This window comes from Buteo buteo, chromosome 18 (genome assembly GCF_964188355.1).
Source record: "Buteo buteo chromosome 18, bButBut1.hap1.1, whole genome shotgun sequence".
NCBI lineage: Eukaryota > Metazoa > Chordata > Aves > Accipitriformes > Accipitridae > Buteo > Buteo buteo.
Window position 1 is genome coordinate 8,700,421 of NC_134188.1, and position 15,151 is coordinate 8,715,571.

At 40.6% G+C, this 15,151-nt stretch overlaps 1 protein-coding gene across 9 annotated transcripts in view; it reads left to right on the forward strand.

The window, feature by feature from the left end:
- Positions 1-6,934: 6,934 nt before the first annotated feature.
- Positions 6,935-15,151, forward strand: part of PSPC1 (paraspeckle component 1) — a 65,998-nt gene continuing 57,781 nt past the window's right edge. For 8 of the 9 annotated variants that reach the window (XR_012653413.1, XR_012653414.1, XR_012653415.1 and 5 more), the window contains exons 1-4: positions 6,943-7,430; positions 9,379-9,680; positions 12,346-12,441; positions 13,468-13,664. Coding sequence is in view for 4 of the 9 variants with exons in the window: in XM_075049962.1 (XP_074906063.1) it covers positions 7,056-7,430; positions 9,379-9,680; positions 12,346-12,441; positions 13,468-13,664 (970 nt within the window). In the remaining 5 variants the exon portion in view is untranslated. Of the gene's footprint in view, positions 7,431-9,378; positions 9,681-12,345; positions 12,442-13,467; positions 13,665-15,151 lie in introns of all 9 variants that reach the window. The other variant, XM_075049961.1, reaches the window with a different exon arrangement.

The window sequence follows — 15,151 nt, forward strand, 5'->3', positions numbered from 1 at the left end:
GGTTTCAGCCTCCACTGCTCATTCTGAACCAAAAATGACAGAAGGTAAAGTTCTGTAATGGTTGAAACTGAAGCATATCAACTTTTGTCATTTCACCTTCCCCCTGCTGTTGGCCACTTACATACTGCTTACCTTTGTGTTGAGTCAGGTGCTTGTCAGACCCCTCTTCCAGCTGATTCAATTCACTAACACAGCAGAAAATTGATTCAGTAAAAGAGTGTCAAGTTTTCTGTTGGTTAGTGAGCTAACTGGATCATGGAAGGATCAGCTGAGCATGCAAGCCAGCACAAGGAGGGGGACGCTCTGTGGGCAAGGGTGAGAGGAAAGTAAGGAAGAGAGAAGCAGTAGAGGAAGGGAGTGTTTACTTCCCCATTTTGGTGACAATAAACTATTAGATCAGCTCAGTTGCTAGGGAGCTCATTCAAACTCCAGCTTCCTTCTTGCCTGCTAATGCAGTGAAATCTCTTGCTCAAAATCATTGGGGCAATAGACATGCACTGAAAAGAATTGCTCACTATCCCCCAAAAAAGTCTCCACAAAAAGGAATTGAGATAGCCAATACTTGGAAACCCATTACCTCTGTATCAATGATCTAATTGCCAGGCATGTCTCCTGCTTATCTAACATTTGAGAATTAGATGTTAACAGCATCTTCAGCCTGTCCTATGTTTGCAGCTATTATAAGTTTCACACATTTACTGTGATACTCTCATAATTGTCTTTGGACCAACAGCTGTTTATCACATCTTCTCAGTGCAATGTCACAGCCCTCTCCTACTCTGTGAACCCATGCTCTAGATGTGGCGGGTCAACACTTCCCTACTACCTGTACAGAAATTCACCACGGAGCAGAGGAGAGGTGTTAGCTCTGCATCAGGGTCTGTGCTACTTAACAGGGTTCATCCTCTGCAGTTGGTAGCCTACTCTGCTTCAACTTAGTGCTCTTCCTTTACTCATGTGATCTCAAGAACAAACTCTTCCCACATCATACTGAGGAAGTAAATACCTGATGGGTGTGAGGTTTAGTATTTTTAAGTACCTAGTACTGTATCAATGGCATGGCTCAATTTTGAGTGATTGCCCTGCAAAGGTTGTTTCCATGACCTTAGTGTGTGGTTATTTGGACGGTTGCTGCTGTGTAGAGGCCATAACCACAGACAGACTGGTGGTGGATCCTATTTATGGTGTGCAAAGCACAGGACGAAGAATAGCAGGCGGTTCTGTGGTTTAGTAATGCAGTTTTCATCAGCTCACATCAGGGTTAAAGCGTCAGAGACTGGTTGAAGTTTGTCTGCAGGCCATGTGTCACAGTAGGACTTCAGAGGAAGAGAAAGGCTTCCTGGGGCCAGAGAAAGACAAATACGCCCAGTGGGAAGTGCAAACAGGAAGGCCTCTGGGGCCTGTGGACTATTCTGGTTGGGCTAATTGCCCAGCTTGGTGGCAAATTGCAGCTGCCTGAGTTTGTGTTAAACTGCTCGGAAGAAAATGGCCTGAATAAAACACATCTGTGGCACTGCTTTCTTTCAGGGCTAGCACATCAGCCCTTCTGGGTCTCCCTTAGTCAGTTTAACTGTTCCACACAAACTGCTGCTTCTTCCTAACCTAAGCCCAGGGACTGTCTGTCAGGAAGCTCTACTGCCTGATGTGCTGACAGCACACCGGATGATTGTTTAGAGAGAAATTAAGGGCTGAATGTATTTGGGGAATGCTTCCTTAAGGCTTTAACTTCCTGCTTGCCTTTGTAGTTAACTGTCACCCTTCTACAGAATAGGCAAAGACAGTATGCTGAAAGAAAAATATTCAAAATGAAGTGCATTGTATGCGTTGGTTATATTAGTGGGGAAAGTAGCTGTGGAAAAGTTAGGTAACTTTTGTCAAGCCTAAACGTCCATCTGACAAGTACACTTACAGACAAATATATTTTCATATATTTTTGGTCCTTGTTTCCTTGAGACCAGTGTTGTTTTAAAGAATAACACTGACTTCTCATACTCGGATAATTCTGAAATATGAGTTTTCATTCACATTAAAAAAATCTATTAATATGGCATGCATATAGGTGACTACTAACCATATTAGGTTAGGTTTTACAGCTTATTTTATAAATGTGATTCATATACATGTCTCTCCATGTAAAAACAATGAATGTATCTTGTTGAATTACATTAATATTGAGAACAGAGAAAGAAGCCTTGCCCACCAGGTTTAAAAATAGAAAATCCAAGTCATTCTGTCCATCTGGGACCAGAGAGATAATTTTATTGTAGGTTTTCCATCTTTATTTTCACTTGATTTATTCTATTACAGTTCTAGTGATAATTCCAGTATTTGTCACCAGATGGCACTGCAATGACATGCTCTTGTAAGCACTCTTCATGCTGGAGTAGTAGCATAATGAGGTCATCCTCAGATAATTACAAAGTATGCATCACTTCTTCAGATTGCATTAAGCACTTCCTTCTCCACACCATTATGTTTATACCATCAGGCCTGCTGGCACAGCTATGACAGCTAGTGTTTTTAATATTCTTAGCCAATTTAACTTTGTAAGAAAAGCTCATTAGTGGAGACCAAAACCTACCCTAAGCTTAATTTGTCCAGACGTTGCCATGAGCAATACTGCAGGCAAACGCTGTCTTGAATGGCAAGAGATGAAGAGCAGCAGCAGCTCCCACCTGTGTCAGGTCATGCACAGAGGTGTGCCTCAGTTCCCTGGCCTTGCACTTCTGCATAGGATCCCAACTTCAGGCCATCAACCACTGCCTATTCCATTCCCTCCTTTTTCAGTGCAGAATTTCATGCCGTCCCTTGTTTCTCCTCCTCTCAAAGGGACCATCCCCCTCCATGCGCTAATCTACCTCTCAGTTCTAGTGCTCCCTGATATATTCTGTCATGATCTACTGTAGCTTGAGCTACAAGTACTGATCGTAACTGTGACTCATTGCAGATTCTAGGAAGTAAAAAGAAAGAAACCTGGGTGTCGAGTCGTGTTGAGCAGTAAGCTACAGTTGGCTCTGTTGAGAAGCTGACTTTAGCACTCAGAGCTGTCACCACTGTCGTGCTGTTATTTGAGCAATCACTTTGAAATTGTTCAAGGGTAAATACAAATAGTTTGGGATTTTTATTTGCAGATCAAGATGTGTAGCATTTACAAGTTTGCAGCATAAAAAGCTCTCATGACTTTCTTTTAAAGGTCTGACGCCTCCCTGATTTTAAGCAGGATCCTCATATTTGGTAGGGAAGTCATGCTGCGATACAGAAAATTAAAAGCTAGAACTGTTGATTCTGACTGTGTCTATGGCACATGCCTGGGTGGTGCATGTTTTGGAAATACACCCAAATCTCTTGATAGTGTTAACACTTTGCATATACCAAACGGCACCTTCCTCTGTAGCAGACAAAATGAGAAATACTGGTGATTTTCACAATTCTGCTCCTGTTTTCTGCCACTAAAATGTTCTTTTCCTTAGGGGAATAGTGATTGTACTACAGACAGTGATGCATATGCAGAATATTGTATTTATGCTAATAAATTTAAATATACAACCATTTGCAGGATCATAATCCAAGGCTATACATGAGTCAGAAAAGGGAGTCTGGTAGTACATGTAAAGGCAGTATATTACTAATACAAGAAGTCGTGACCTTTTTAAGGTCTTAAAATAAATTCCAGGCCAAAACAAACTTTTAGTACAAAATTAGGGTTGTCTGTTGTGGCCTTTTGAATGACAAGTTGAATAAATTCAGGCTTCCAAAAAAACCTTCAAGAATTACAGAGTGAAAACAAATTACTATGTGGTCATAACTATTATTCCCCCACTCTTCTGAAATTACTTTCATGTAGTTAAACTGCATTCAAAGTATTAAATATAATAATACCAAACTTATGGAGAGCGGCTGGAATTGTTTAGCAGAACTCCTCCTGTGATACAAGTTGCAATTAGTAAGTCATAAAAATTTAAGTGGATGTTTATAACAAAAGGAAAGCATTGGAGCAAGAACATCAAGGGACCCATTTTTTCTCCTTCCAAAACATTTTTATTGTTAACTGGTGTCAGTTGCAAGGTGTAGCAATCGTCGAGCCACAAAGACTCTGGGCAGTTAGGTAGGAGATGAACTGTCTGGGGTTGTTCTGATGAATGAGTAAAATGTGAAATGATATATTATAAATGAAGGTGAGGAAGTAAGTGAGCATAGCAGGTATAAGGTTCTTTTTGTACGTCACCCTAAAATGTTTGACTATAGGGCATGTGCAAATAGCTCCTGCAGGAGCATAATCATGGACTCAACGACAGATCAATATGATCATAGTTGAAGACCCTTTACTAGAGCATCAGACATCATTTTATACATTGGTTACATCTGTACATGCGCTTAGCTATTTTACTATTGGTTACACACATTATTCACGCGCTGTCCATGCACCTAGTTACACTTAATGATTGGTTATATCAACACTGTACACACGCATAAACATAGGACATAATTGGTTATACTAAAACATGTGAAACTTGTCTCAGTCTAATTGGTCAAGATAAACTGCCGAACTGAGGTTCTTTGTGCCAAGTTCCCTTTATCGTGGAATGCGCACCTGTGTTCTTCTAATTGGCATCTTTCTTTTTTTGTCTTCTTGTTTATTCTGTTCAAGGCCTTCTAAAGGCGTCTGGAATGCTCTTGTGACCATTAGCTAAATATGTGTCCACAAGCTCCTGCTCAACAAAATTTAAAAACAGTGCAAGTATATGCATTATGGTTGTACCATGAGTCTGACCAATGAAGGTAAGCTATGGACGCATGAGCATATTAAATATATATTTCTCTTTTTTAGCAGATATATTAATCATTTTCTTGTTTCTGGAAGTTGGACTGTTATTGATCTATGTTACTGGACTATCAATTACTATTGAAACATTGCTATGGCTAAGGAAAGGTAAGAATAGTATGGAATTTGTAAACACTCCTTGCTTTTCCTGTTGACTTTTTCATAGTACACAGGAAATCATGGTTGTATATTTAAATGTTTGTAGCTTTTATTACTAACTTGATTTGGAAAGCTGTGTCTGAAAACCATGGCAATTTTATTACACAGCATTGGCAATAACTTAACAGGCAGACTACTATTCATCTCCTTTTTCCCCATCTACTGAACTTTCGTATAGTCACATCATTTCTAACATATATTCTACTCCCTTTACATGCTTATCAGTTCTAAAAAGCTATTGGCTTGCTCCAAGTCGGTTCCTTTTTTGTCTTAACACTTGTTATTGAATCCTAAATATATCACAAACCATAGCTCTTTGGACAGTCAAGGTGAATAAGCTTTAGGGATCCCATACTGCTTCTCTAATACCTCCATCACCATCCTACACTGCTTGACTTCCTGCCTTTGCTGTGAGCAGATACCCTTCCTCTACCGTCTGTATTTTCTGATTTTCAGCGGTTTAAGTCTGGGTTCACTTCGATGCCCTGCACCCACAAGTCTGCTTCAGAAACAGGTGGTCTGTTGAAGTAATTCATGCTGTCTGGGAACTCATGTTTTCTCCAGATCCTGGTATGAGCACACATAGGAGGAAAGGGACTGAGATCTTTCTTGTGCTTCAAATGGAAAAACAAGACAGAGGAACTTAAAGTACTCCCCAATAGGCATGGAAATCCCTGAGCAATGGATTCAGGCCTGTTGTAGAATTGACTTTTTCTTGTATCATGCTTTATGTCACTTTTTCAAAAGAACAGTACCTGCCATGCGCTAGCTGAAGTAACTATTAACCACATGAGATTGTCTGGACTTTTTCAGTGCTACAGTTGTATTAATAAAACAAGTAATAGTTATTTTCTCCTTAAGTCTTGCTCTGTTGTCCAGGAGTTCCCCTGCATGATGCAAAGTTACAGGGGCACCTGAAACACTCAGGCTACTATGGTAGTAAGAGCCAAGAACTGATTATCAGGCTTTCTATGAGGCCGCAGGCAGACGGATGAGCTCTTTGTCTGAGAAACCACGCACCAGTTGAATTCCTGGTTGAAGCACACAGATCAAACCAAGCAACTGGGCATCTAGCAGGCAAGGAGGAGAGAAAACCATAGTCTCGTGCTGCGGATGAGAGACACGTAGTCCTAGCTACAGGAAGGGGTGCCCAAGGAAGGAAACGTTTGACTTCACACCTCGCAGAAGAAGTCATCGCCTTTCTAACGAAAGCTGTTGCCCTGTAGGAAATTGCTCCATGAGCAGCACACGTAACAAGGCGCCTCTCCACTCGCGATCTGCCTCCCACATCTGCAACTCGGCGAACGCCCTTCCTGCGCTGCCTGCGGGTCGGCCCTCCCTTCTCGACTCCCGTGCCGCGCCCGGCCATCCCTTCCCCCGGGCTGTTCCCCTGCAGCCGCAGCCTCTCTGGCGTTATGCCTGCCCCGCTCCCCCGCGGCGGCCAGACGCCCCACCAGGGCACCCCGCCTGCCTGCCCTTCCCTCAGGGCAGACCCCAGCAGAGGGTTCTTCCGCCCGGGGACGGGCCGTCGCAGAGCCCGCAGGACCTGAACGCTTCTGAGACCGCTACCCTAACCCAGTATGGTTGCGCTTGGGGCTGCTCTCCGTGCGGGCGGGTCAGCCTTCGAGGGAGCCGAGCCAGCAGGGAGCTTCTGAGCGGCTGATCCTCTCAGGCAGCGCAGCCCGCTGGTACGCATCTGTCTCTGCAGACGCAAAGACCGATCTCTCGCGGTCTGATGCAGGTTCGCTTGTGATGCCGGAGCTGGAAGGGAACAACACCGCCTGACGGAAGCGACCCGCCATGGACGGACTCGGCCGCGCCACGGCCGCGCACGACGACGCATGCGCAGCCCCCCGTCTCTCTCCTCCCACCCCCCCGCGCCCAACACCGAGCAGGAGCAGTGGCGGGGAAGGCGGCGCGGGCGACGGTGGGCGGGGCTTTCCTCAGGGACGTTACAACTCGCCGAGGTTGGCGGCGGCGCCATTTTGAATTGGCTGTGGGTCGGAGGCGGTGGTTGCTGAACCGGGCTCCGCGTCCCCCGAGAAGACCAGCGAGAAAGGAGCGAGTTCTGAATATGGCAGCGAATAGGAACTTGAAGCAAGTACGGATCGAGAATAGCTCCCCGGCGGCGCCGCTGGGCATGGTGGGGGGCGGTGGCGGCAACCTGAAGGGATTGCGGGGCCTAGAGTCGGAGAGTGAGGCAGCGGCGGCCATGGCGCTAGTGCCGAGCAAAGAAGGTGGAGATGAAGAGCAGGAGGTTGGGTTCACCATCGATATAAAAAGCTTTCTCAAACCTGGCGAGAAGAGCTACACGCAGCGCTGCCGGCTGTTCGTGGGGAATCTGCCTACTGATATCACCGAGGAAGATTTCAAGCGCCTCTTCGAGCGCTACGGGGAGCCTAGCGAAGTCTTCATCAATCGGGACCGTGGCTTTGGCTTCATTCGCCTGGTGAGGATTCGCGCGAGTCTCTGTGGCTGCCCCGTAACCCGGGGGCTGCCTTTGCAAGCGGGAGACTACTGTCCCTTGCTGTCCCGTCCCCCCCCCCCCCGCCTTTCCTTGTCCGGCCGGTGTAAAAAAAGACGGCATCTGTTCCTCAATGCTTTCTCCTTGCTGCTAGCGCTGTTCCCTCCGCTTCCTCTTCCTTCTCCCCCCTCCCCCGCCATTTACCTTCACACATCCAAGCCAGAGGCCTGCTTTGTGAGCAGCCTTCGCAGCCCCTCGCGTCTAGGTTCCCGCCTCTCTACGCGGTACTCCGCTGGTTTCAGGGCCCCTCCATCAGTTACCGTTTCTGTGCTGCTACCACGGGTATTCCTGCAGCCTGTTATTTTCAGTGAATGGAAGATGTGGGTGCGCGATCCGCTTTGTTCGTGTCATACCTGTATAAAGACTTTACTTATTTAACTGGGAGAATTTATCGTGCTTTAGGACTAGAAAAAAATCCTTTTTTTATGCAGAAGCGAATTTCAGCCTGTACAGTTCATTATAAGTTTCGTCTATGAAAACACAGTTAATTTTAAAGATTGGACGGGATTGTTTCGAAATACCACTGCTCACACATTGTGAAAAAGAACATGTAATCTCCACATTGCAAAGAAATGGGACCCTGGGTAGTTTAAATTGCTTGCGTCCAGATAAGACTAGATTTTTAGGGATAACACAATATTCGATCAAATATGCTGGAGTTGAGCATGTAAAAAAGGAATCATCTGAAAAGGTTATGATACTGTATTTAAATGTCAATTTAATGTGCAGGATTAGTTTTCGTGACAGCCATATTTAGAATGCACTGATTTATATCATTCTGGGAATAGCTTTAGAGTACTTTGGGTGTCTCTAGTTATGATTTTTCCATATATTTTACTGGTTAGGGTTTTTTTTTTTCTTTTTGGTTGTCATCTTAAAGATAAGTGCTTGTGGCATTCTGCCATACATATTGTACCCTGAGAATCCCCCAGCCTGAAATAGAAATTTTCTGGAGGAAGTGCAATATATTTACATGTCATTACTCAGTTTAGTATGTAATATAGATTAGATATAGCTTTTATCTGACCTTCCCTCTTCCATTATGTTTAGGGGGTATGTTATTTTTTAACAATTTACCTAGTCAGTTGAACCGTGGAAAAAATGGCTATGATCTAAAGAATAATTTCTTTGAATGTAAGGGATTGCAGGTATCAAACTTGGTGAAAATCTCTGAAATGAGGAAAAAGGGTAGTTATTGGTGCAGACTGTTTCATGGATGTGGGTGCAGAAAGCCCATAAATGTGAGAAGAACAAATACATGAGCAAAGAAGGTAATTTCATCATTTGTTGATGAAATTCTAATTGGACATCCATTAAGAGTTCAACAGTGGTAATAAGCAAGTGTGATATTTTCACTTAAAACGAAAACAAAAACCCAAACCAAAATCCAAAACACCTTAGATCCTGTAGTGTAATCTTTGAAAATACTGTTTACTACTGTATGGAGCTAGGGATGCAGAATATAAACATTTGAGTAGGTAAATATAAAGAAGCATCAAGTTTTCAACTCTACTGAAAGCCTTTACAGAGCAGCACAAATGTATCCATCATAATGAGAATTTGTTAAGTCCTCTGATGTGCAACAAAAATTTGCACCTGTGTTGTTTTTTAGAATAAATCATAAGGGATGACAAATGTGTATTTTTTTTCAGTCAGCAGACAGGAACTTTGGTGGTCTTTTTTGGGGTGGGAGGGTGGGGAGGGAAGTTGAATGACCCTGATGCTAATGTGCTCAAGTTGAATGACCCTGATGCTAATGTGCTCAAGTTAAGGAAAAAAACTTTGCTACTTTTTGGTGGAGGGGTGAAGGGGGGGGAGGAACACAAAAGTGATACCTGTTTTTGAAAATAAAATATTTTATATCTTGACAAAGGAATCTAGGACACTGGCTGAAATAGCAAAGGCAGAACTTGATGGTACTATTTTGAAGAGCAGACCACTTCGAATTCGATTTGCTACACATGGAGCTGCCCTAACTGTCAAGAATCTTTCACCTGTGGTTTCTAATGAGCTGCTGGAACAAGCATTCTCTCAGTTTGGGCCAGTGGAAAGAGCTGTTGTTGTAGTAGATGATCGTGGCAGAGCTACAGGAAAAGGTTTCGTAGAGTTTGCAGCAAAACCTCCAGCACGGAAAGCTCTAGAAAGATGCAGTGATGGGGCATTCTTGCTAACAACGTAAGTTCACAGGCTTTTGTTTGAATTTGTGCGAGTATATGTTTCTGATGTGAAAGAAAACTGCATTCATGGGTATTCCCTTGTTCTTATTTTATTTTCAAATTTGAAAGCCATGAGGCAGGAAGTTAAGCTGTTTTACATGAATACCCCAAATACTCCTGATTATTATTTTTTTTTTTTTTGGTGAGGAAACCCATCTTCTTCTGCATACTGTTTATAAGACTTGTAATTACCATATGAGAGTCTGATACCAACATTTTGCTTCTCCTTGTCAATATGTAATATTACTTTTCCTTCTCTATATAGTAGGGCTTTTTCTAGTGAGACTTTATTTTTATTGATTGCACTCTTTCTGATCCTGGTAACAATGTGACAAAATAATATACCTCTGTTTCTTAGCAAAACAGTGCACTACATTGCTGATACTTCTGTAAACTCAGGGAAGTGTTCCTATGTTTATTTCTCTCTCAGAAGTTTTATTTGTGGCTTGAAAGGCCAGAAGTACTTTTTTTTTTAAATGAAGACAGATTCTGCAGGAGTTTGTGGCAACAATCTCTGGAAAACTTTCTATTTCAAGGGCAAGCAAGCTTGCAAATTACAGCACTTTTCTCTTGCATCTTATATTTCTGTTCTTGTTGAAGGAAGTTGTTAACTGCTGTGCTTGAATGCATTCACTAGTGACATTTTCAAATGCTTTCTTAAGGACTGTGTAAAATGATAGATATTCAGGATTTTTTTTTTTTTTTTTTTTGATTCTCATTTGGAAAGATAAGGCTGTGGTTCCACAGCATGAAAGCTTGCTGTCATCATATTGGGGAACTTGCAGGTTTTTTTCTCTTTATGCCCTGGCTGTGCTGTTGATCTTTTATCAGCTTAAGAACTTTTCGATACTTCCATAAGCCACTTCTGATCGTTGAAACAACAGAAAAATATTAATCTGTTTTTGTTGGGTTCATTTTTGGCTGTTTAAGCATGTGAAGGTGCTTGCTGATGTGGGTGTTATGAACATCAGGTCCAGCAGAGGGATAAAGCAGGAGAAAATGTTGCAAGGAGGAGATTGGGGAAAGGGTCTGGAACTCCATTTTCTTGTGATAATCTCATAAACTTTGTGTGCCACTGAACTGACCTGGTAGCTATGTAGTAAATTCAATGTGAATATGCCTTTACTGTTATCGGTGCCAGCAATTTGTTCTTGCTCCCTGGGTTTTCTTGGCATTAGTATTTGAATGTAAGCATGGTCAACCAAACAAGGGAACTAATCTAGTTCAGTGTTACATGAATGCTATTCTTGGCATGGGAGATGTGGCAGGGAAAAAAGCTGGGATATGAGGGAGGGTATTCTGGATAGATTAGCTGGATTGAAATGACCAGCTAACCATGACCTGAGTGAATACAAAGCACTTGATCTTTGTCTTGCTTAGGTGGCTGACGTGTTCCCTAACGCACAGTTGCAAAGATAATTAGCATGAATCTGCTGCCATGATACTTTGACGTTTTGCTTCAGAATCTAAAATTTTATGTTTTTAGCTGAAAACTCTTTGCCTCATCAGAAGACAAATCTTTAAATTCATGGGCTAAATATATCAAAACCAGGCATTTTAAATACTAATTTAGAGATTTAAAATTGTTGTTTTAAATAATAACTTGTTAACACCACAGTTCAGTTGCATTTAAATAACAGAGCTGCCAGCAATTGCCATGCGGAGAACATCAGGAGAAACAGTTGCTGAGTTAGCTGCGCGCTCTGTGACTCCAGCCTTCATCTTTTTCATCTACACTCGATGCCCAAAGTTTTCTTTTTCAGCTGTTGATGTTGTTAAAATATATTGATTTTTTTCTGTGAAAAGATCTGTGAAGTGACATAAAGGTATGGAACACAGTAAATAAGCGCTGGCATTTTGCAAGTAGTGTCTCTAGCTCTTTTCTTACCACTTTAAGGTGTGTATTATAGGCTATGCTCCCAAGACTGATGCAGAGAGCTTTTTACGCAATTCAGGATCCTTATACTGCTATCCTTGGCAGTACTGGCTAATAGTCATCTCTGGTTACTACAGATAATGAGAATTCAAGGAAGGTATTTTCAAAGATGAATTAGGATTCTGATTTGTGAGAGTATGGTTGTTCAAAGAAAGGGTTTTAAATAACTTAAGCAGAAATGTTTTTCTAATTATCACTGGAATATTAATGCCAAATTGTCAAGCTGTTTTCAATTGCAGAGTAACTTTCAAAAGTAACTTTTAATATTCTGTGGAAATATAAATAGGCTGTGTTGTTCTCTTTTGGGTTTGATGCTTTCCCAATATAATCATGGCCCCCGTGTTACCTCACTGATGAAAACAAAAAGGTAGTTCTTTCCTATTTTGTAATTGTTTGTAGATAGGTTTGAGATTTTTTTTTTAATCTTTAAATACTTCATAGGAAACAGAACTACATGAAGTATGTTGTGGTTTCTAGGCAGAATAGTTGGTTTTGTGTATAGAAACAATTATTTTCAAAGGTAATTCTTCAAATTGGGATTCATTGGAATTCTATGATTTAAGAAGAATTTGCAAGACAGGCATTATAGATAACATATGTTAGCTTTCTGGAGTGTTTCCTCAAAATACTAAAAGAACTTTAACTACTTCATTTATGATTTAATTGTTAAATTGAAACTGTCTTCCAGAACACCTCGACCTGTTGTTGTAGAACCAATGGAGCAATTTGATGATGAAGACGGGCTCCCAGAGAAGCTAATGCAAAAAACACAACAGTATCACAAGTAAGTCATGTTCAGCTTTATTTTGTAAAACATGATTTATGTCCTTAGTTAGCTTGGTAAATATATGCTAATTTTTTTTTTGAGTTTGTATAACAGTAAGTAGTGTTTTGTATGTTGTGCTGTTTTGTGTCAAAGGATTGAGTAGGACCTTGCCAAGATTTCCTGATCATAGTAAAATTCAGACTTGACTTGTTGGTTTAACATTCTGTGCATTTACTAAAGTAGGTATATTTCCTGGCCTGCACTGAAATCAGTTAAAACTTGTTGCCAGCCAAGCTATAGTCTTTTTATGGATTAGGGGTGTGGTCTAATCCTGCAGAGATTTGTATACCCACAGATTTTTTGTTCTCTGAATAGACACTTAATTGATTGTAAAGTCAGTGGAGTGTAAGTCTTTGCAGCTTCCATGGTTCAAATAAAACTTTGCACATAACGTGAGAAAGTGAGTCTTGATCATGAGGTGGAAGAGAAGTACCTAATCCGATAATATTAATTATTAATATTGAAATTCGATTGCCATTTAGAAATCACACTGAAGCTAAAATGCTCATTCTGGTAAGGCTGTAGAATACCTCTTTTTAAAAATGTGTCACTGTTATTTACAATATTAGTGTCAGAATGTGAAATACAATGTTGGCACCTTTTAATGTTTAGAGATTGTGGCTAATATTCTGAGCTGTCTAGTAAGCTTTGATATGTATTTAAATAAGTGGTTTTATGAATTGACTGCTTGCTTTAGAAGGCTGAACACAGTTAATCTAGTGTTGTGGCTTAGTATTTTGTACCAATGTAAACATGAATTTTTATCTTAAAATTATATGAATTGAACAGATCCTTATTTGCACAATTTTTCTGATCACTCTTAACAGCTGAATTAAGCTTTGACTGGTTTAGAATGTAGTCATCTGACAGGTTGATTTAAAGTCTGATCTACCCTTGAAGTGATTATTTATAAATTCTTTGGCAGTTACAGCTGTTGATCTAAATGTCTTTTTCTGTACATTTTAACTGTAAAATTTTTATTAGGGAAAGAGAACAGCCACCACGCTTTGCTCAACCTGGAACGTTTGAGTTTGAGTACGCTTCACGGTGGAAGGCTCTTGATGAGATGGAAAAGCAACAGCGTGAACAGGTTGACAGGAACATTAGAGAAGCCAAAGAGAAACTAGAGGCAGAAATGGAAGCAGCTAGACATGAGCATCAGCTAATGCTGATGAGGCAAGGTAAAATCAGATAATCTACTAGTATTAAATTTTTGTCACAGACTTTTTTTGTGTAGCATATTGAGCTGTATGCTAAACATAGAGATTTTGCAGATGCTATTTAATTAAATGCATTGAACTGAGAAAAAGGAAGTAATGTTACTCCTTACACATATTCCTTGATTTGCAGAGATCAATTAAGAAACTGAGAAAGCAGTCATTGTCTAGGTCTGTTTTCTTCACTTCTTAAATTTGTCTAGTGTAAGCAGGTTATGTAAAGAAATTGAATGGTAGCTTCACAGTCATCAGTAAAACTATTTTCCATTTTTGGTGTTGCTTATGGTACTAGATAGGACTAAGTACTGTTTGTGGGCCATGTGCAGGAAAAAATAAAAAATGATAGATAGCTTGTACTTCTTTTGGCTGTTCTGTGCACCTCTGGTATGATTTTAAATGTTCCAGTAGCTAATGTTACTTTTTTTTCCCCTTTGAAACCCAGCTGAGAAGTCTGATGTGTGCATAGTATTGTATGTATGTAACAACTCAAAATAACTCACAGTTGCCATGAATTTCAGTCATTCTTGAAATTTTAAGATCATGTATCCCTCTTTTGTAATTGTTTGGACATCTTGTCTTCTGCTAGTGTTGGGGGGATGGGGAAGTCCTCTTGCAATTGTTTTCAAGCCCTATCTTTAAGAATAGAGCTGGAGTGTTTCTTGAGCAGAGAGGACAGTAGCAGGGCAAATATCTGGTACTTTCTGCTTGTTAGTCTTCTCCCCAAAACATGGTTTTCCCACAATGCTGTGGGCATGCAATCACTGCTTTCTAGTTCAGAACTATTGAACTATTACTTGATTTTAGTTCCCTCTGTATGACTGCTAAATTGCAAGACTTGAGTGGATAAAGTTTAAATATATTGCAGATCTGATGGAAAGGATCTCAAGGTTTGTTGCATGAATGAAACACCAAAGTTTTTTTTTTTTTTTCCAATCTTAATTTAGGGGAGATCATGGCTAGCTAAAAAAATTCTTATCCCTAAGAGTGTTAGATCATAAGACAGTGCAATAACTAGCTTGATAGGCTAAATAAGAGTTCTTTGTCATTTTAAAGGGATTTGAACTTTTTGAGATTCCAAGTAGTGGATGCATTTCAAAACTTAAACCTAGGTAACTCATACAAGCTGTCTGCTGCAATTATTTGGCTTTATTTAATGCTTACTCTTAAAAAAAGGACATTTTTGTTGGTAGTACAACTTCCCTGTGTGAGACTGGTTTATCTTAATTTTTTCTGCTGACTTGAATGACATGTTGAAAATATTTATATTAGCTGGATTAGAGTATTCACTAGGTTGGTGGAATTAAAACACCTAAACGCTTGGGTATCGTAGTCCTTTAAAATTTGTTTTAAAACATTTTCATAACTGGAAAAGAGATCAAAAGGAGCATATTTCATTTTTTACATAGTATTTTTAAATTTACTGCAACTGAAAGTTGTCATTAGGAAAAAGT